At 43.3% G+C, this 23,476-nt stretch overlaps 1 protein-coding gene across 2 annotated transcripts; it reads left to right on the forward strand.

Annotated features, from left to right (window-relative positions):
- Positions 1-9,228: 9,228 nt before the first annotated feature.
- tmod4 (tropomodulin 4 (muscle)) lies at positions 9,229-23,005 on the forward strand. 2 transcript variants are annotated; one of them, XM_079730875.1, is made up of 10 exons: positions 9,229-9,360; positions 14,814-15,018; positions 15,316-15,472; positions 16,696-16,815; positions 19,940-20,032; positions 20,225-20,355; positions 21,092-21,199; positions 21,362-21,505; positions 22,200-22,344; positions 22,588-23,005. In XM_079730875.1, exons 2-10 carry the CDS (start codon positions 14,917-14,919, stop codon positions 22,608-22,610), a joined length of 1,023 nt encoding a protein of 340 aa, XP_079587001.1. In that variant the 5' UTR covers positions 9,229-9,360; positions 14,814-14,916; the 3' UTR covers positions 22,611-23,005. The 2 variants fall into 2 exon arrangements, with proteins under 2 accessions (XP_079587001.1, XP_079587002.1); XM_079730876.1 differs by having other exon boundaries at positions 9,255-9,360; positions 14,817-15,018.
- The last annotated feature ends 471 nt before the right edge of the window (positions 23,006-23,476 follow it).

Raw genomic sequence — 23,476 nt, forward strand, 5'->3', positions numbered from 1 at the left:
TTTAAGGCTGAGCGGGGTTGGGGGGGCGGGATCTGTTAGTCTTCCCCTCCCCCAAGGCTGCGTGTGTGGCATGCTCCTTGGATGCCCGCCCTGTAACTATTCTCTTTGGAAGAACAAGGACCCCCCATTCTGGCTTGTTTTTCACATTCCACAGCCCTGACATCAGCCGAACTGCGGAAAGCCCACCCCCTCCCCACCACCAGCGGGGCTGTGTGCGGGAAGAGGCCCCCCACAACACCTTCTTGACCCTCGATAGTCTGGCTGGCGGCCCACTGACAGACAAAAATTTAAACAACAGCCTTGAACTCAGAGAGGGCTCCTCGACAATTCAATCAAAGGGATGCTTTACATACCACATGTTGTTTTGCAGTATTAATCAGGACGCCGACACTCTGGGTACCCTAAGAAGGATTATCCTCCCAGCCCTCCCACCCACCGCCACCCACACCCGTAGACAGCCCATATGGAAATCTAGGTCATCATATTTAATGTAAGCACTTATCTGACGCGTTTGGGCAAAACAAAAATATGACTAGTGCGTGTAGTAGCAACGATAGCAGGCTGCCTGTGGTAACTTAGCCTTATTCCGGGACATGTTGTCCCAGGGCAGAGCCGTGGCGGGGTACGGCTGTGAGTCAACGAACGGCCTTGGCTGGGAGATCACGTTTCCCAAGGCAGGGGGTTGCGGGGTAGGAGAAGCGTGGGAGGAGGAGACATCAAAAGCAGAGGGGAAATTTGATCCTACGCCACCCCCTCCCTCCATCGTTCTCTCTTTCGTTCTCTCGCTCTCTTATACAAAGCCGACTGGGGGGTTCAGAGACAAAGGAAATGCGATCGTAGTTATGTGACCGCAAAGGCCATGGCCGCAAATACTTCTCTCCCCGGCCGCTCCACCCCCCTTCTCTCCCCGTCTGGCTCCATTCAGCTTTTTGTCCATTCAGCTTATTGTGGCAGAGGGGGAACTCAACGGTCGGGAACCAATGGAGGCACCACCAACGGTTACTTGTTGTGGTGTACAGTTCCTCTTGAGTTCCACCCCCTGCTGTGTGTGTTTGTGTCCATCGTTTTTATTGATTCATTTACAGGGTATTTCACCACTTTGTGCGTAGATGAGGTTTGCTCACTAAGACGCGTTCACAAAATGGTGTCCTGTGTATCCTAGTCTGTTTCCGGTTCTACACACACACAAACACAAACCTACACACGCACAAACACATACTGTGCATACATACAGGCATATGTGTGTCTGGGTGTGTTTTTGTAAGTATAGTACTAATGCATCACCATCACCACAAATACCCAGCTGACACCAGATGCCACACCTGGATATTTTCAAGCTGACGGACTGATCAGAGCCTTGTCCCACGCAGGTAGATACCTGAGAGAGGACGGGCTTTGACAAAGGTGAGGTATTCCAATTATCAACATAGCTGCCTCGACATGCTTCAATGTTAAGTCACCTTCTTAGGTCACTTAAGTCAGGTTTCGTTTTCCTTCCCCTGCCTTTCCACTAGGGGTTGCTGTCCTTGGTGTCGATTTACATCAAACAGGTTGTGGTGGTGGGCTTTGCATGGATGAATAGCTTCAGACATGCTATAAATATTTTAAAAGGCAACCAGACACTGCTCCGCCTGTCTGCCAAGCCTGCGATTGTGTGGAGTCACACCTTGTTTCCAAATGGTGTTCCCGAATCCTCAAACGCCAGACTTCCGAGTCGAAAGTCGAAGATCTCCCAGCTTTCTTGCGGCATTTCTCGAAGGCACGCCCCCTTTTTGTCTTAATTTTTCGAAAATCTGAGAGTACACCCTCAACAAACGCTCTCAACAAAATGACTGCGCCCGTGAAGAGATTTTTTTTTTTTGTATTTGTACCACGTAGGTCATTTTAATGTCGATTCTAAATGCTCTTACACACTTGATTACATTGGTAATTTATTCTGTTCACCAATTTATACATTGCTTGGTCTTGCTGTGCGTGCAATACAATGTAAAGTTGTGTTGTTTGTTTTCGGGCTGGTTTGCTAAAGAGGCTAATGTAGCTAACAATAAACAACGACTAGCCAATTTCATGCCACAATCACAAAGACGAACAGGAACGCTATGAATATTCCGAGACCGTCGGACGTGCAACTCGGAAGGCTGGCGTCCCAGGATTCAGGAACACACCAAAAGCTTTCAGATGTGGATTTTAACAGTGTATTTTGCACCGTGGACTGTCCACACGATGATTTGAAACCCTTAAACAAACTGTTTTACTGTAAACTGGTGCTGTTATATTATTTAGTTATATTATTATTATTTGCTTCCAGGTTGAGTCGATAAAAAGACGTGAATAGAGGCAGTTTTTCCGCTGGAAAAACCTGTGGCAAATTAATGAATGGTATGGTGCAAAAACCTGGTTCACGCAGATTTTGCATGAGTTTAAATATTTAAACCTTTCCGAGAATTTCGCTTTATTCTTTGTCTTGACAGCCTATCAGCGTTCACTCCCTGAAGTCCAGATTGGACGGCAACATGAAGGAGAAAGTGATTGTTAACTCACGGAGCTCTATAATATCTATATAATATAATATAATATCACGGCCAAAAGCTGTGCCCGCCTCTCCATGACAACTGCGTTGGGTTTTCCGACGTCTCTACTTCCACAACAATGGCTCTTAGTGGCGTTCATCTCAGCCACGTTTGAGAAGAATTGGGGTAAAAAACATTGGAGCCCCACCTCCCGCACTCGCACGATCAAACTCAGGCGAACACACTTTTGGTGTGAGGCTATTAAGGATGAAAAGTCCATCTGTCTTTTTTCGCGGGTTTGATTATTGTTGGAAAGTGCACGTCAGATGTTGTTTCACTTTTGCACACACTTGTAGCGAATTAAAATGCTATATCGCATTTTGTGTGTACAGTCCCATTCAGCTCCATGATTTGGAAGGAATCTCAACCAATATTCAAGTTTAATGTAAAAGTACCTTTATACTTACAAAAAAATATATACTTTCTTGATATTCACAATTATCTTTTAAATGAAACGCATACAATTCTATATATTAACATGTTTATACATATATATAATCTGTTAAAGAACTTATTACACCATATTCATATATTATACGAGCAAAAGTAATTCAATGTCATTTTAGCATGACATGGAAATTCAACGATAGGATTGTTGGATTGTCGACAGGTTGACCTTTACACCAAACTATATTTTACGACCGGATGTTATTGATAATCCTCCCAACCACTCCTCATTCCATTCTATCTTATCTGTGCGTTCACACGGTTCAACCTGTTGTGTTGGGTTTTTCACTCAACAGAACTGTTTGAATTAGTAGGTCCTGAATGTAACTTATAGCTGTTTAATGAACATGCTTTAAGTTAGCATACACTAGGAATAGGTAAATTAAAAAAGCAAACTCATATAGCCACACCTTGAGCTCATGCTTTGTTTTCAATCGTGAATAATGTGTGCATACACTTTAATGTTAACAAATTTTCCGTACCATATCAAGGTAAACAAAGACATGAAGCTAAAGCAATAATGGCCCAACAGATTGCACTTTGTGAGTTGGGACATTAGTTTGGTTCCATGCCCAGTGTTCGGCTGCAGCAATTGGAAAGAGCCCAATGCTGGCATGGGAATCGAAACAACAAAGACCCGGACTTGTGTGTTTGCTCCAAAACAAACCGATGTTCTCCTTCCATGATAGGATATTCTGTACACAAACAAAAAGCGGGGTTAATTCTTTGGTAGACAAAGGCCTTCTGTATGCCCAGTCCTTCTAGAGCGGTCTGCAGCCACAACGACCCCTAGTGTTGGCTAATGAAATAAGTAAAGTAGGTAATTTCCCCATTATTTTTCCAGTATGCGTTTCTGGTTCCTCTTCGGGTGACTTCTAGAGGCACCAAGGGAAAGTAAACGATGATGACTAAGTCAGAATATGTATGCTTCAGGAAATCTGCTTCTTCCTCTGGAAATTGAACAAAGCATCGTTATGACCGAGAGGAGCATAGTGGGGTTTCACCACTGGGCGTGGGTATTTGAATGTGTTTTGGTTTGAATCGAAGGGAGAGCCAGGCTGCGTTCGCATACTTTTTGATCGCATACTTTTTGCTTTTTACTTGTACTGCAGCTAGCCAAGCATACTGTTGCAAACAGTATGTATTCAATTGGGACATACATACTACAGGTGATTTAACCGATAAGCACACTGTAGTGCCACCCACGTATCTTCTGGTGCAAAGATACTGATTGTGGGTTAGAAAAGCCAAAAAGCATGCTGGCTTGCACACTACGAAATACAACCAGATGTAGAACAATATCCCGGTATTTTATGGAATACTTCATTTTCCACACTTTATGCTATACATACATGCTACATCTTTTTCTGGCATACTAAATAGTATGGTAGAATTTGTTTTTGGAACGCAGGTAGGGCCAGGCTTTCCTCACATATCCGCCTTCTCTTTCGTCTCTCAGACACGCCCACAGACCAAACACTTCCTCCTCCGGTCAACCTATGGAGTATTATTATTTTGTCCCATAAAGATGAGTTACAGAAAAATATAATAGCAAAATAAACTACAGACCGATACCTGCATGAGTCAATGGAGTCGTATAGCTATGAGTTAAACATTTGAGACATAGGCGATACCATCAACAGAATATATATTCTATATCTATATCTATTTGAACGCGTTCAATGTCAGCAATGTGCGTTGTGAAATGGCAGAGCAACAAACATCCTACTGGCTTACATAATATAGGTGAAAAGCGATAAATTCCATCTCAGCAAATAAACATGTAGGCCTACAGGCCGAGGTTAACAGTTATTCAAAGTATACGTATATGTTAAAGGATATAAATTGTATGTTAAGTAGGACCAGGCCAAGTCCTCCCTACCTTTATAGTTTGAAGATGCATAAACTGAAACCAGATGAAAAGATACATTTTACACTCTATTATAACACCTTGCCTATTTAATTATTATTATGTTTTAAATAGACCATACGTTACGGGAAAATAGACCATAAATAGACCATACGGGAAATATATCAATCCCAGTTTTAAAACAATGTAAATTATTCCTTAAATCGACATCCCTGCATTACGACAAGAACGAAAACAATGAATGTCATTTTTCCTACAGGTCATTTGTGATATAGGCCTACTATTTAATTCATACACCAATTTCAGAATTGTACCAAACTCTGAAATCATAGGAAAAAGTTTGCAACCTCAACGCAACAATTTCATAAGACGTAGGTCTACGGAGCGCTAATAATTCCTTATTCATGACTACATGCTGCCATCTTCTGGTAGAAAAGCTTAGTTAACCCTAACCCTGACTCACCCAGGTTGTAAAACTGATGTTAAACAGGAGCGCAATCGAACAACATAAGGGGCTTTTCATAGAAAAATAAGTTATGTGTGTCCAAGGGCGTAGGAACCGGGGGGGACGGAGGGGACGTGTCCCCTCCAATATTGGAGACAGGCGCATCTGTCCCACCTAAAAATTATACCGGGGGAGAAAAATATTTTATTTTATTTTGAAAGCGCAACACAGCGTCTTGTCACCGCTTCTTATTCTAAAAAACTGGATGATTGAGCATGTAATTAAAGAATTGATTTGATATTAATCAGTTCATTACTGCCATTCAAAATGTGTTTTCCTTTACATTTACAAATGTATTTTTTTAGTAGAATAAAATATATTTGTGATTTTTTTCAGTGTAGTTAATTTATGACATATTTCTGTTCAAACCATTAACGGATCTGTCAGGTTTCCGATATGTTCAACCTACCAAAGTTCTCACATGTAACCCCCCTCTTCCGAGACCTCCACTGGCTCCCTGTAATAGCTCGCATCAGATTCAAGATGATGGTACTGGCATACAAGGCAGTCGATGGAACTGCCCCCGTCTACCTCCAAGCATTAGTAAAGCCACACACCCCAGCTCGATCCCTCCGCTCAATTACCTCAGCTGGACGTCTGGTACCGCCATCGCTAAGAGCAAGCAAAGGTCGATAAGCAAAGTCACAACTTTCCCTGTTTTGGGACCTCAGTGGTGGAACGAGCTCCCTACCGATGTCAGGATCGCAGAGTCGCTCACCAGCTTCCGCAAAAGACTCAAAACTCACCTGTTCAGAGTTCACCTCGACTCTGCATAGAAACCAATGCACAGCCACCATTGAATGTTGTACGTCCTGGCACTTGTACATTGCACTTATTCAAGGTACTTAATTGTGTAGCATCTACAGTTGCTGCTATCGTTGCTTTACACGGGGAATGGGTTAGCCTAGCGATTGTAATACTTGCACTTGGTTCTATGAACATCTTTACTGTACCGACAGCGATATATTGTTTCACTTCTTATGACAAATGTACTTATTGTAACAAATGCACTTATTGTAAGTCGCTTTGGATAAAAGCGTCTGCTAAATGCCCTAAATGTAAATGTATGTGTCCCCCCCAATGTTAAACTCATTCCTACGCCCCTGTGTGTGTCCATGAGCCAAGTGAATTCTAATTGGTGTTTAGGCTCCCAGCCTATCAGTAACTAGGAGCAGGTAGGCCCCCAATGTCATAAATTAACTTAGTCACTTTGAATAAAAGGGTATTGTAACTAAACTAAATTATAAATATGATTAAAGGATTTTGAACCTGTTAGGACATTGAGAAAGTGACTATAAGGTGTATACATACAGGCCTATGAGCTGCCACACTCTGGGAAAAAATAAGACTATCAGCTGGGATGAAACAGCTATGATAGGCCTATATATCGTATCAATATATATATATATATATATATATATATATATATTAGGTAATTTTAATAAAGCTGACTGATGTCTGTGTGGAAGTTGTTCCCTCTCTGAGAACAAAGTTGAACTATATTTTTAAAATACTGGGCACAGAGCGTTTAAAATGGCTACTGCATTTCAACTTCACAATATCGGAGCGAATAGTCTCCGCAGGGCCATCCTCCCCAGACTCGAGGGTCATGCGGGTTGTGCAACATCATCCTTTGATACGAGCTCAATTATTCTATTGTGATAGTGACAAGCAACACTGTGTCCTACATTGTCATGCCTCATTCAAACTAGTGATGTTTGATTCATGAACAATTCAATCAAAAATATATATTGTGCGATCCGGTACGTACGATCCTCATCGGCGAGGGGGTCGTTCATTTCGTTCATTTGTTCTTTGATTTACACATGCAGAAATGAATGATCCACCTTGAAAAGATTTGTTAATTTGACTGAACGAGATCAGAAGATCCGATTCCAAAGAAAAAAATATATGAATCTCGCTGAACTAATTCAAACTGCAAGCAAAGGTCGCCCAAATCTTAGGGGGCAAATGGGGCAACAAATAAGTGCTTATATGTGCCTCAGATCCAATTTATCATAACAGTGTGAACAGCATATATCAGATCAAATCTGATCTTAATGTGATTCTAAATCAGATACAGGTCTGATTCTTTGCAATGCAAACTCAGTTTTAACATTCATATCGGAATTCATGTGACTTTTACGTCACTCTCGATTGACATTAAGCGCATTTTGCTGGGAAAAGTCACTCGGTGAATAGAAACATCATAGACAGCCATGCGATGGAGGTCAGTGGAGGGACGGTGAACATAAATGATAAACCTGCGGTGCATTTCCTTAAAACGTTGCACAATGTTCAAACCATCTTGCTTGTAGGCTTCTCTCATAGTATGGAAGCCGTGTAACTTCGAATAATCAAAGAGTACATTTAAGTTCAATTCATAACCAAGTTAGACTCAGTGTAGTCTAAAATAATTACAAGTGAATATCTTGCCTATTGATGATACACTGACTTATAATGCTCATCACTGTTCTTTGCAATTAAGAAATCGGAGGGTAGCACTCCATTTTACAGGCCCACAAATGTCAGGGTAAGTAGGTGATACACCAAAACAAAGTTTGTTTCAAACCTCAAAAGCAGAACAAATGCAAACCCACTGGTTTAAGTGTTCTTCATTGTGATGGCCTGCAGGAAGACGCTGTTCTTATGTCTGGTTGTTTTGGCGTACAGTGCTCTATAGCGCAAACCAGACGGGAGAAGTTGGAACAGGTTGTGTCCAGGTTATGATGGGTCTGGAGTGTTGATTCCTGCACGTTTCCTGACTCTGGACACGTACAAGTCCTGAATGGAGGGCAGGATGGCACAGATGAATGCAGTCCTGAATGCAGGGAAAGTCTGTTGTATCTGTTCCTGTCCTGATTGGTGGCTGACCTAAACCAGACAGTGATGGAAGTGCAGAGAACAGACTGGATGATTCCAGTGTAAAACTAGATCAGCAGTTCCAGAGGCAAGTTAAACCTCCTGAGCTAGCGCAGGAATTACATCCACTGCTGGGCTTGTTTGATGATTGTGTCTATGTTGTTTTGTGTCCACTTCATGTCCTGAGAGATTGTGGATCCCAGAAAGCTGAAGGATTTCACCGGAGACACAGTGCTGTTGAGTATGGTAAGGGGGGGATCACCCATGCACATTGACAAGGGTGACTATGACAAGGATACGCCATTGTGATTGGTTAAACTGAATCAATTAATGTTGCTTTTTGCTCAATTTAATTGCAGCCTATATATGTACGTAGGTGATTGTGCAACAAACAATCTCGCTCTGACCTATAGTTTAGAATTGACGGGCTAAATAACTAAATATAATTCATAAATCTATCAAGGAATCTCATCACTTCACACTTTGCCACTCGATGCTGTTGGAGACTGACATCTTTTGGAAGTAGTTCACCATAGTTAGTGGATCACCACTGGGTGTCACCTCTGCGTAGTTTATTCTTAGTAATCCCTCCAAACACACACACACACACACACACACACACACACACACACACACACACACACACACACACACACACACACACACACTCTCTCTCCCTCTCAGACTGCTTTTTAAGTTGGATGTCTAATGGCTTTCGTTCGCTCAGCTGCAATATTAAATGCTGACCCCGCCTTTGAAGTGATGCAACAATACAGTGTCAGCACTGCCCGGGCCCCAAAGAGCTTCTGGGGGCCAGAGATATTAGGTGGGGGGGGGGGGGGGGGGGGGGGGGGGGCAGTCAAATAGACAGAGTGAGATAGACTGAGTGAGATCACATCAGAGAGAGAGAGAGAGAGAGAGAGTGAGAGAGAGAGAGAGAGAGAGAGAGAGGAAAAGAGAGTGGGAGGGAGCAAGGGTAAGGGGTTGTGAGGGGAGGGAAAGAGAGACACCAGCGAAGGGAGAGAGAGAAAAGAGAGAGCCTTTCTTTGGGTTTTCACTGCAGGCTCTGGCTTGCCGCGGGGCTTCAGTACTGCTGCACAGTCAAGGTAGGTGGGAGGCTGCTTCTCTCTCTGACTCCTTCTCTCTCTGTCTCTCGATGTGGGGGGTGAGGTGGGGGCTGGTTGACCTATTCTTTAATCTCTCACTGTGGGTTTTTCCTTTGGAGGGTCACTCCGTTGAGCCTGTGTTGTGTGTCTGTGTGTGTCAGCCTTGTCTCTGCACACTGCCTGTATGCATGAATGAACATTGGGGTGACTTTTCCTCTGCAGAAGACTTAAGCTAGTTTAAGCTTGTGTAAGTGTGTGTGTGCTTAAGTTAGTGAATTGATTTTTCTCAAACTAAAGTTTACATGGAGATTCTGCAGGCGAGGGTTGACAATAGCCTGGATTTAAAGTACTTGCACTGAGAGGATGGTATCTGACTGGTAGGTGGAAGGGGTTAAGCTGTACTAATAGCTGCCTTCTCTTTGCGGATCATTCCACGCACAGAGGGCACTGGGACTGTGGTCGGGGATGTTAGAAGCGCTATAGGCTAGGGTTAAGTGGAGCACCTGGCAAGGTCGTAGCCCTGGACACAGGTGGGTTATCGGTAGTGGTGGCTGGTTTGTTGCAGATAATATAGGGCAGAGGGTGTAGCCCCTTCATTTAAGGAGCATGTTGCTATTTAATATACTATTCCCATAATGAATTCCTTTCCCCTGATCCTTAACCATATGTTAAACCACCACAAACCCGTACCTCAAACTATATCTTAACCAACGCTGTAACAACAAATCCCTTATCTTAACCCATACCATAACCACAACAAATCCTTACCGTAGTGGAAAATGTCAGCTAACTGCCGCATATTGGAAAGAGAGGAAAGTGCTTTATTGCCATTGTATGCAGTCATGATAGGATCGCGTATGCTATATGCTCTTCGGCAGAATCAGTACAAGGAAATCCGTTTGGTAACAGATGCTTGAGTGAAGCCTGAAGATTCTTACGATTGGTTAATCACCCCGAATGGTATTGTCCTATAACCATTACCTTAACCACAACAATTCCTTACCGTAACCAACAGTTTAACCACAATAAAAGTCATACTGTACCCAAAACCAGCCCTTGACTTACCTTACATTTGAACGCATCATTCATGGGAATAAATAAAAAGAAGTACCTGCTAGTTGCAACCATTGAGGTGAATTAAGAAGAAGGAAACATATTTGGGAGAGCGAGGATGTGTTTACATCAAACAGGCTATAGTTACAGTTATCCAATGAATTATATGTCAGCTTATTAGGCAACATTTACAAGAACAATTCAAATGGAAATGCATTCGTCACTAGACCTTGTATAGTATTACAATCAACAGCATTTTATAATTAATCAAACACAAGTCCCTATGGGTGTCTTTGGGTCGGAAGTTGGAACTAATCCACGGTGGGGTGCTCAGTGGAGAGACATTATTCTTACGCCTTTAAATGTGGCAGAGGCGTCTGCCAGAAGCAGAAAACCAAGCTGAGGAGGATTGACACTGCTGGAAGCAGTTGACTTGTGAAGCTAAAATTAAGCTGGGGGCTGATTTGGAATTTTACACTTGAACGGTAAGACGTGGGAGAGGCAACCTCACAAATAGTGAGACTTCGCCAGACCAGCCAATGGAAGTCAAAGGGAAAGGACGGACCCATTGGGGTGACCTTTGGCCCCTAGCCTTGGCCCCTGGAGGGCCTTCAAACCTCTATAAAGCACACAATTTGAGAAATGCAATTGTGAATTTATTCTTATACACAGATCCTTGACTAGTACAGTAGTCCCCAGCCCTCATGAAACTTTCTCTTGAAATTCTTTCTAATAGGTTCACTGGTAAAAAAGGATCACACCTACAGTGTGTTTGCACAGAACTCTAGGGCACTTGCCTCAGAAGCAGCGCTAGATTAGTTAGTTTAATGTAGTTGATCTAGATTGAACAGCCTCTCAGGCCAACTGTTATTTTCAGTTTAAAGCACGTTTTTACACAAACCTGTGGATTACAGACGTCATGTCAAATGTGTTTGGAGAGAAACAAAAGAGATTTATGAGTGTGATTAACTTCAGTAATCTATCATCGGGTGTTGAAAGTACTATGTACCACCAGGGAACAAGCAGGTTCATGAACAGGAGGTTGTTGAAGCGTTGAGGGGTGGGGGAAAATGTCGTGGCCAGCTGGAAGTGGCAGGTGACACACCCCCCCCCCCCCCCCCCCCCCCCCCCCCCCCCCCCCCCACACACACACACACACACACACCTACCTCCTCCCGCCTGCAAACTCCCAACCCCAACCCCTATCTACCCCTCTCTACTCCATTTTGTTTTGGATCCCACTGAAACCCTCCAGGGGGTTCTGGCGGCAAATGTACATTCACAGAGTCCCCCAGGTTTCCAGTGTGGGCCTTTGTTTCCTTCAACAAAGGCTCAACTCAACGTCAAGGCTCTAGCAGCCACGATGTTAGGCTAATGATAGAACCAATGGACATCATTCTTATTCGTTGTGTTGGGAAATGATTGCCAGGGCTCATTGTTTATCTGTTGGTCTGTTTGTAGTGGATCGAGTTGTCCGTTTATTTATCAATATACTGTACTTGATTGATATATAAATACGTTTTGGTTTATGGTATGGATTGCTACTTATCTCAAATCAATTTTTTATATATCCAGATTCTTTCTGATGTTGAACTCACCCCTGTTTCTGTGATTTTCAGTTCCTTTATCATTAATTACTGGCCCACTAGTGCACAGTTGTTCTGAACTTCCACTTTTGGATAACATGTCACAAAATAAACAGCCAGGTATTTATATGTACGATAACCAGGGCTCAAGAGCTCTGTGGCAGTCAGATGACTGGCTGGAGTCCAGGGAATAAAGCCTTTTAAAGAGCCACGCTCCAGCCCTTGGGGATATCCCCAACCCAGATATATGCTTCAAACACATGTCTGCTGTAATGAAGGTGTTTATTTGGTCATTTGTGTTTCTTTTGAGGATCTAAATATACAAAACAACAGGGAGCATGTAACAAATATACACAATAGGGAACATCAATAACAAAACAACACATTCAACAAGATTATTCTATAATTTATAATCCTTTCATTTAGATGGCACCTACAGAGAGAGAGAGAGAGAGAGAGAGAGAGAGAGAGAGAGAGACGATAGACGTCTATCGATTGATGGATGGATGCATATAGATGGATAGATGCCTAATAGATGCCTATAGATAGATGGATAGATGCCTCTATATAGATGGATAGATACCTATAGATTGATGTATACATACCTATAGATAGATTCCTATAAATAGATACCTATAGATAGATGGATGGATGTGTCTAGATAGAAGGATAGATGCCTATAGGTCGATTCCTATAGATAGATACCTATAGATAGATGGATAGATTCCTCTGGATAGATTCCTATAGATAACTGGACACAGAAAGATGGATGGTGGATGAACGTTCTCTCTGTTCTGCGGGTCAGCCACGGTGTCTCCTCAGCTGCTGCCGGCTTGTTTGTGTGTCTGGATTTACACATTAGAGAGTCACAGTGAAGAGGAGGAGAGGTCAAAGGTCACTCGGTCCCGAGTCTTCCTTCTTTAGCCTTGCTGGTAATGTTTCTGTTACGCTGCTGTGGATGATATTATGATTATGATATTGTGATATTAATAAGTAAGTAGCCTTGGGTTATTTATAAAGCAACTTTCACAGTCAACAAAGTCACTCACAACAGAGAGCCTCACAACAATCGAATAGTCTACAGAGCAAAGTAAAAACCTATACTGTAAATATGAGCTTTAAAATGTGAATATATTTGAGTGTTTGTGTGTGTGTGCGTGTGTGTGTGTGTGTGTGTGTGTGTGTGTATGTGTGTATGTGTGTGTGTGTGTTTGTGTGTTTGTGTGTGTGTGTCTGAAATCAAAAACATTTCTATGATGTAAGGTTAGAGTGCACACAGGTGTTTGATTGACAGCAACAGGACTGATTGTCTCTGGACCAGCATGCAGCTGATTGAAGCTACAATGAGATCCATTTCAATCACACTGGAATTACGTACAATCTAATACAACAGAGCAGAACAAAGTACACTGATATCCTTAAATATGAAGCTATGTCAGTTATGCAACTTTGATATCTGATTACTAATTGAACAACATTGATGCATTGACTACACATCACTAAAACAATAACACTGCACAGTGTTTTTTTAACGATAGAATGACATCATCAGGAGTTATAGTCAACTGTAGTTAATCTCTCTTCATTACAATGGTTATCATGACCTCACCCAACATATCAGTTATTGCGTGATGACACGTAGAAGGCTGAGAGGGGTTTTCCTCCAATGGCCAAGTTGGGGTGGAATTTGGACGGGACATGCATATTTTTGGTGTTGCATGACTCACTGTGTGACTCAAGCGATATCCCCTGAGGTCTGCATGTTCTACGGTTTCTGGTCTGGTCTCTCTCCCTGGGTTCTGCTTCCATTTGCTTTGTTACTACACAAGACCCCCAGCTGGTGTGTGGGGCGTCCGTGTGTGTGTGTGTGTGTGTGTGTGTGTGTGTGTGTGTGTGTGTGTGTGTGTGTGTGTGTGTGTGTGTGTGTGTGTGTGTGTGTGTGTGTGTGTGTGTGTGTGTGTTTGTGTGTGTGTGTGTGTGTGTGTTTCAGTTGTGGGTGTCATTTTTGGGTGGGTCATCTTTCTGCATGAGTGTTTGCTGAAGATAATAAGGAGGTGTACTATCCAACTTCATGCACAGCTCAGACTTCATTACTTACTCATTTACTTCCTCTCCTCTCCTCCTTTCCTATCTCCTCTCCCTTACTTTCCCCTTTTCCCTCTTCAGTAACTTTAAACCATAACTCATCATGTATGGTGACTAAGAATAGCAGAGAACTTGCGCTTCTTCTATATCTCGTTCCTGGCTTCACGCCCTCATCGCTCCCTCATCTCTCTGCTGCAGTGCACCCGTGGGTGGCACCCAGTTTTCTTCTGTTCCCACTAGAATATACATAAAACATCTTTATATTGATATTCATGAAATAAATTACCAATAAACAACTGTATGTGTGTGTGTGTGTGTGTGTGTGTGTGTGCGTGCGTGCCTGAAGGTGTGCGCTGGTGTACTTGTCGGAATCTATGCAGTGATGGATCTAGCAACTGATGTTCCAAGTTTCATTGCAATCAAACAACCTTCTGTTTCCTCTCTCCCTAATCCACCTCTCAACCCCCATCTACTTCCTTCTATCCAACTACATCCACCCCTATCTCTTCATCCCCCATCAACCTGTCTCTCTCAACCTTCCCTCCCCCGCTCTTTACGCACCCATCCCTCTCCATCCATCCCTCCAACCCTCCCTCCCCACCCCTATCTTTTCAACTCCCATCAACCCATCTCTCTCAACCTTCCCACCACCCCTCCCTCCCTCCACCCCTCCCTCCCCATCCCTCCCTCGCCATCCATCTCTCTCAACTCCCCCCTCTCCACCCCCAGCAGCCTCTCCTCTTCGCTGGTGTGAGGAGCTGTGTGTGCACGTGCAAGCGTGTGTGTGAGTGTGTGTGTTTGTATGCACATGTGAGCCGGCACTACAGGAACCATGTCGGACCCCAGGGACATAGACGAGGATGCCATCCTCAAAGGCCTCAGCTCTGCAGAGCTGGAACAGCTGGAGTATGAGCTCCAGGACCTGGACCCCGAGGTAAGGGCCCTTGGTGCGATCTGCAGTAAGAACGGAGCCCAGTAGTGTGGGAGAAAGCTGAGGGAGATAGGGACCAATAGTGGCAGAGAGCGCTTGGGATGTATGGGTCTATAGTGGGGGAGAGAGTTGCAGGAGGTAGGGGGCCTATAATGGGGGAGAAGGCTCCAGGAGATGGAGCTCGAGGTAGGGGCCCGTGGGGCGGGGGGGGGGGGGGGGAGAGCTGAGGGAGATAGGGACCCTCAGCAAGAGCCCTACTAAAACGATGAGCTTGACCTTTGACCTCCCTCTGTATCCCAGAATGCCATGCTCCCAGCGGGCTACCGGCAGCGGGACCAGACCAAGAAGACCCCCACGGGGGACTATGACCGCGACGCCCTGCAGGACTACCTGGAGAAGAGCGCCCTGGAGCACGAGGACAGGGAGGACCTGATCCCCTTCACCGGGGAGAAGAAAGGTAGTCCGGACCGCCAATAGGGTACCAGGCTTCAGTCCTGAGGTTCTCGTATTATTATTATGAGTGATAGAAGGTTGATCTTCCGTATTTAGCAAATTCAGCATTATTTGAGCAAACTAGTGCATTTTACATATTCACTCTTTATCAAAATGGCTAACTGGTAACTATGATTACCTTATATATGTACTTTCTATACTTGAGGCTGAAAATAGACCTTAAAACCTATTTAACCTCAGAGTGTGTTTAACCTTGTGTCCCAGACCAGTACCTTCATAGTGTTACCTTTTCTGATAGACCTTCCTGTTGAAATTAAGGCTGAATAACGGACAGTGCTAGTTTAGAGCTGGTCCCTGCAGTGTACCATTGCACAGGAGGACAAATGTGTGTTTGTTTGTTTGTGTGTGTGTCTGTGGGTGTGTGTGCAGACACGTGTTGTGTGTGTGTGTGTGTGTGTGTGTGTGTGTGTGTGTGTGTGTGTGTGTGTGTGTGTGTGTGTTCATTCTGGCCTAGAGTCGCTTTTTCCATTACAGCCAGTAAAGAAAACTCCTTTAACTGGCAGAGAGGAGGCTGTTCTCACTTCTCACCCACATTTAATAATCAACACAAATCTGTCATCTGCAGGAGGATAAGTACTTATTTGCACTAGTATTAATCTATTTATAAGAAACAGTAACAGTAGCATGAAGCGCTTACGCAGTAAGCAGACGTGAGTCACAATGGAAACAGAATAAAACCTGATAAGCTGTCTTTTACTGGTGCTTCAGGAAATATGATACGAACAAAGCTTTTACCAAAACAGCAAGGCTGTTGTCTTGTGTTTGAAGGCTAATTAAACAGGCGCCAGACAGAGCAGGGACGGGCCTTCATGTTGTTTAACCTCAGAAAAACCCAAACTACTATTAAGTAATAGAGCAGATGCCCTTACCCAAAGCAACTTACAGATACAGATACATTGTACATTGGGGATCGAACACAGTACCTTTATGGCTTGCAGTTTAACACCCTAACCAATAGACTTTACCCTATGCCTCTAATAACATTACCATTTACCTATTCGTTGTTGTGTTAATGAACTTGGGAACACAAAAAATACTATACAAATAATATCCATCTGTCACTGTCTCTCTCTCTCTCTCTCTCTCTCTCTCTCTCTCTCTCTCTATCTCTCTCTCTCTCTCTCTCTCTCTCTCTTTCTCTCTCTCTCTCTCACTATCTTTCTCCAGGGAAGGCGTTTGTTCCCACGGCGACCGGGCAGATCCCCCTCAGCGAGCAGATCACCCTGGAGCCGGAGCTGGAAGAGGCCCTGAAGAACGCCACTGACGCTGAGATGTGCGACATCGCAGGTTAGAGAGCCCCCCCTCCCCACTATACACAGTATGTTTTTGTATTAACTGTGTGTTTATTCTCTCTGCTGCATGGCTGTAGTACTGTCCTGTCTATAGTTATTTTCAAATGTTAAATTCAAGCACCTCACCCACGTCTTATTCCTGCAGGTCTTCTCGCTCAGTAAAGAGTTCTGAGTCTGATCTGATAAAAGGCCAGGTTAAAGGGTTATTTTGAATGACAAAGGTTGGCTCTGTAGACCTTGGGTACAGTCAAGGGCTACCACATTCCCAGAAATGCAGGCAATGTTTAAAACACCTCCCAAAAGCCACTAATATGGAGAAAACATTGGAATATTTGGGTTTCTATTCAGGCACATTTAGCCTCCATTTAGACTTGTGTTTATATGTCCTCATAATATAGACAATAATTTTATTATGAAAAAGGGTGATATTGACCCTTCATGGTGTCAAGCTTATCTGTCACCAACACCAGGCATTGCTGAAGACACATGTCGTCTCTGCTGTTGTTCTGTCATATCTTCTTCCACCTGTAGTTCCACCTGTAGCCCGGACCAGGAAGTGTTAGCTTCCCTCCACTTCTGTCACCACCATAAGGATCTTAACGTCCATACAGTGGTGACCATACCATTCTTTTACTCTGTGTAAGCCTGTCAGCCGACACGCCATGCCTCACCCATGTTACCAGCTGGAAAGAATCCGTCCACCAATGCTGTAACAATGCTCCAATCACGTGACCCACATGATCCAATCAAACGGTGATCCCATAATGATAGGCTGTCAGACAGACTGAGCTGTGAGTGCTATCAAAACAACATGGTGTCTCTGACCCACATAGTTATATTGTGCTGTTCCTCGGTTCGTACCACCAGGGTTCGCTCCACATTGTTCAATCCCCCCCTTCCCCCCCATTGGTAACCCCCCAAAGCTGCCCACCCACCCTGTGCACTCTAACAGAAACGGCCAGACATGCGATGTGGAGCATGGCATGCTGGGTTTCCGATTCCCCATGCTCAGCAACACAGAAATAAATCCATCTGGAGCCCGGCCACTGAAAAGCAGGAGATGCGTCGGTTGAAGGGGTTGGTGGTGGTGGGGGCGGGGCTTTGGGGGTCGGGGCAGTACATTGGCAGTTGGGGGTGAATTCTTTATCTGAGCAGGCAAAACAACAGGAAGCCCCTGTGTTCACAGATAGACAGTTTGCGTCGTGATGTACTTAGTTTAAATGGGTTCTGTTCCTCCAATGTTGATTGGGCAGACATTTTTAAAACTGGTTTGAATATGTTGGAGGTGCGAGGGCTTTGGAGGGGAGAGTGAAGTACAGTTTACCTTTCTATGGGAGGTTTACATGATATGCATAACATCTAGCCATGTCAGGGAAGTGCCTTGTCTGATATTATTACCATATGGAAGTAGAAAAGGCCTTTAGCTTTACCAAATGGTTATACAGGAAAGTAGACGGTCGTGGATGTTGAAATTAGAAAAACTTTCTTTTTTTAAATTAGCAACATTCCTTTGTTCCTGGTCTAGTTTGGTAATGGTTGTTGCTTCTTAGTCTGTTGCCAATTCACCACAACATGAGAGAACAAGAGTTAAACAGTATGCATTTGTTATTTTACGTTACAAAATAACCACATAGCAAAAACATTTTGACATAGTATTGACTGTTTAATCAAATGGCATGCACATTTCTCGAAGGAACCTTGGCAGGCCAGGCCATTATGTTAGGTGGCTAGCTCGTTAGCCTGATTTCCTGCAAGATTAGCCTGTCAGTGCGACCACCGTTTTGACCTTGGACAGAGTCCAGATGAGGATATAGCCTCCATCAGCCTCCGGCAGTCTTTCATTTGGAGGGCTTTCTGGTGGACACACTGAACGGTGGATGGGTCTACAATAGTCAGGCTATCTCCGCCTCGCCAGCCTAGCTAACTCCCAGAAGAGACGTCTATTTAATTATTTTGTCATTTCATTTTTCGGACACGTCGGGTCAGCTCATTAAACGGGAGACCAGAAAAGAGCCCTGAACTACTCCCAGGGCTGTGCGTTGGCAGGGGTGCGACATTCGCATGTTGACACCCAACCATGCAGCTGTCTCCCTAAGGCTTCCTCGTGGGGTGGTGAGTTGGTGGAGTGGTGGGGTGGTGGATGGGTCATGTGGCCGGAGAGTGTCCAAATGAGGACAGGCACTGTTGCCATCTCAAGGTCTAGCCGAGTAACAGCAATATAAAACCAAAACCACCGTTATTTTTACCTCTTCAGTCATACTATATACGGTTTTGCATTACATATATTTAAGGGTTTTAGGCTTAACCTTCTTATGAATAAAAGCTGAATTAGAAATACTCCAGACAGATTAAATAGATTGAACTGACCCTGATTCATATTTGGAGCCATTGAGACCATCAATATTTCCAGGTGCTTGTGGGGTTTGATGTTGTCAAGTAAAATCGACTATGTCCAGTGCTATCCCACTCATAAATCTGCACACAGACACACAAACACACTTTAATAGTTTACACTAGCTCCAAATTGTAGATTATGGAGCGACAATATCATCCTATGAAACCCTATGCCCTCGCAACATTTCTCAACCACATTCAGTACACATCTTCTATAGGGGAACATGTTTGGATACAGGTCTGGGCAACTGGGTAGCCTTGATGTAACCTTGAGTAGTTAAAACTACTTCAACATGGTGGAAATACTACTATCGTACTACTAGTTCTATTGAATTTGATGCTGTGTTGTACTTTCCCTGACAAAGTAAACTTTTGGTTTCTGGTTTCTTATCCATTAATTTGTGATTACATCTTTGAACCGTATCTCAGAGATTGTGTACTTGGCCCACTACAGTTACAGATATCGTTGATATTATCTTATATTATCCAAGTGTTTATTTTTCATTGCATCGGCCAATGAAGGCATTTACATGAAAGTCACACAATAATGTTTTTCGCCTATTTGTTTCTCAACATTTCCCATGAATAATCCTAACATCGTGATACTTGCATGACATACATTACAATCCATCATTATGTCCTGATCCTGATATCTCTCCCCAATGTTCCTTGCAACTGTAATATATCATATATTTATACACAGTGTCCCTTGTTTGTTTCTGCAGCTATCCTTGGAATGTATACCCTGATGAGCAACAAGCAGTATTATGATGCTCTGGGTTGCACGGGGAAGATCGCCAACACGGAGGGCATCAACAGTATGTATTCCTCAGCATATGAAAGCATATGAAACAAAAAGGAAATGGCATTATGAAACTTGAGCTTCGATTTGCCTGATATTCATTTTATAAAAATTCACACACACTTGGAACCTTTGTAGTTTTCTAATATTGATTTCTTCAATGTTCTCAGCCTCACCTGTTTGTTTCGGGAAATGTTTTTTTATGTAGGTGTTGTAAAACCAGATCCCTTCAAGATCTTTCCGGAAGAGCCCCCAAACACCACCAACGTGGAGGAGACCGTGGAGAGGATCCACAACAACGACAGTGGTCTGACGGAGGTCAACCTCAACAACATCAAGGTCAGCCCCGCAGGAAGGTGTTAGGATGTACTTTGTAGTTGGGGGGCAGAGTTGAGTGGGTTGATATGACTGAATGGTCGAATGTTGCTTTTCTGAGTATGCAATACTGTTAACATATAGGTACTTTGCAGAGAACGGAGTAATTCAGTAAAGGGCGCAGATCTCATTATTTTATGTCCCCTCCAGAGTATATCACCAACGCATATCAAATGATCTTCTGTAACAGGCATACAGCCATTAAAAGTAGCTTTTAATTTACTAATGAATCAGCTTGAGGCAATCACTGTACACATTACCTATTTTACAGAGCCACACATCCCCAAATGCAGCACATCGTATATGCAATGTCTCAGACCACTGAGCAGAATACAAAGGGGGGACATAAAAAAAATCTTTAAAAACTTGTTGTGTTTATATATGATTTATTTAAAAGGTTGAGTCGGCTTATATATTTTTGAAATTACACAAATGTACAAATCATTTTGTAGGGGGGAGGGGGGTTGTAGGACAACAGCATGTCTCACACTGTCCTCAAGGAAGAATACATGGTGGCTATTAATAGCTCATTCAGATTCATAAAACTATTTTAAAAAAATCCCATGGTCACACATGTCTTAGGCTATGCTTTATTCAGCATGTTGTGTGTGTGTGTGTGTGCGTGCGTGCGTGCTTGCGTGTGTGTGTGTGTGTGTGCTTATGTGTGTATTTGTGTGCGTGTGTGTGTGTGTGAAACCAGGACATTCCCATCCCCACGCTGAAGGAGGTGTTTGAGGCCATGAAGGGAAACTCTTACGTTGAGATCCTGAGCATCGCAGCCACACGGAGCAACGACCCCGTCGCCTTCGTCAGTACTGTCTAATGTCCCATCAATTAGTGTCATTACCTATTTACTGAACGCAGTACAACATTACATTTGGTTATAATTATAACATAGGATGGCAGTATTGTATCCCTTATTCCATTTTATTAACGTGTTTGTGTGGTATATACATGTCTCTGTGTGCAGGCATGTGCGGAGATGCTGCAGGAGAACACCAGTCTCCAGAGTCTTAACATTGAGTCTAACTTCATCACCGCAGAGGGCATGAAGGCTGTAGTCAAGGCCATGGCCAGCAACGCCACGCTGGTGGAGCTCAAGATCGACAACCAGGTCACACACAAATATAGATTTACCTTTATTCATATACAGCTCATACACAGATAATAATGATGGTAACATAATTCTAATGTCATTATTCGATTTTACACTTCTTTATTTCAAAGGGACGTGTACATTAATAAACATGAGTACCAGAGTTCGACATGAAAATGTGCCAGATTTAGCCATGCAGGCAAATTTTCATCTGATGTAAAGCAGCAGTTTTAAGGTACTGGCACACTGCCCCAATGAACACCCAAGCTGATGTTGGTGTTTTTCTGGCAGTGTGCATGCACCTGGAACATTTCCACTGTGTCGTGTTATCATGGTAAAACTATGCAGCGCATCCTTTTATCCAAAGCGACTTGCAGTGAATGCCATTAATAAACAGGTAGGGCGGTTAGAGCATAATGTTCATGGGCGCCTACAGGCAGACTGAGGTCACTGGGGGTTCCCATGGCCCCCAGAGCAGAATCAAAATAACATTAGCCAAGAATGCACCATGCTGTAGTCTGATTAACTGGAAGCAGTGCTGACATTGAGTTGGCCTAGTTCAAATAAGCAGCATGCAATGTCTTGTTCGACCAGTGAAAAACTTTGTTTTACTTAACCCAACTTGTTAGTCGCTTTGGATAAAAGTGTCGGCTAAAAGACTCAATGTAAAACAAACTTTACCGTGGCCTTACCCTGAATTACTTGCCTACAGAGGCAAACCCTGGGAGACTCGGTGGAGATGGAGATCGCCGCCATGCTGGAGAACAACTCCAGCATTCTGAAGTTCGGCTACCACTTCACCCAGCAGGGGCCCCGGGCCCGCGCCGCCATGGCCATCACCAGAAACAACGATATGCGTCAGTATCTCAGTATATCAAATGAATCTAATAATTATTACCCATCTTCTCATCAATAATGGATGTGTTGTAAACACTGAGTAGAGTGCTTTAATATTTAAATTGCTTTTCGGACCGTAAACACACATCATCATGTTGTCATAACTTCAGTTGTTCCCATGACTACTTTGTTTGTCTGTGAGCATCGCATCATTTATACCGCTGTGGAAGAGATGAATATATTTCTCTTTTTTTTTCTAATAGTTCGCCAACAGAGGCTGAGATGAGCTTGAAGAAAGAAGTGAACAAGAGAAACAAACATCCTGTTTTCTGTTGATCGATTTTGCATCCCCTCGGAGCCAACAATTGTCTGCAAAAAAGGAACAAGGTGGATTGCCATCAACTCCCCTAGTGCTGGCTCTGTCAGCGTAGTGATGAGTTTTCACAGTGGTTTAACAAATCATGCATGGTGAATACTTACATCCATGTCAATGTCAAAGCCATTTCATTCATTAACTTCAGCCTGCTGTTCTTGTAGCCTGTTGACTTCATCATAAAAGCATGTATAGGTCACAAGCAAAATGTCAAGTGTCTTTCTTTTGCTTTTAGGGTGTGCGTTTGGCCCAAACATCCTCCCAAACCAGTGAACCCTCCATTTATGATTACGTGGTGCTAGAGGATGATAAGCATTTGTAAATACTTTAAATAAAAAACGTTTAAATAATGTCATAGATGGTCATAAAAGAGTGCTGTCATTTCTAAATGTTGTAACGTGCCAAATGTCACAAATGAGTAGGTGCCGTTTGATGTTCCCAACATAAAATGAGGCTTAACTTGACTTCTTAGTCATCAAATGACCAAACCATTTAGAGGACAAAACTAAACTAAAGAGAATACCAATCATTGTATGAAATGTATATTGAAACTATGAAACATATGTTTGAATCCTCATTGATGATCCCCAAAAGCCTTTTTTTTTTTTTTTTTAATCCTTTAAAAAGTATTTTCTTGGGTTTCTAACTGTCCCCCAATGAGCACCTGACCTATTTATACACTTGTTTTCAACCAGCAAAACCTCCTTGTTCAGCGGTAGGGAATGTAACTCGGCCTTCTGGGCTTGGGTTACCCTGCTCCAAATAGACCTCCACACTTC

This window comes from Pollachius pollachius, assembly GCF_949987615.1.
Source record: "Pollachius pollachius genome assembly, chromosome: 1".
NCBI lineage: Eukaryota > Metazoa > Chordata > Actinopteri > Gadiformes > Gadidae > Pollachius > Pollachius pollachius.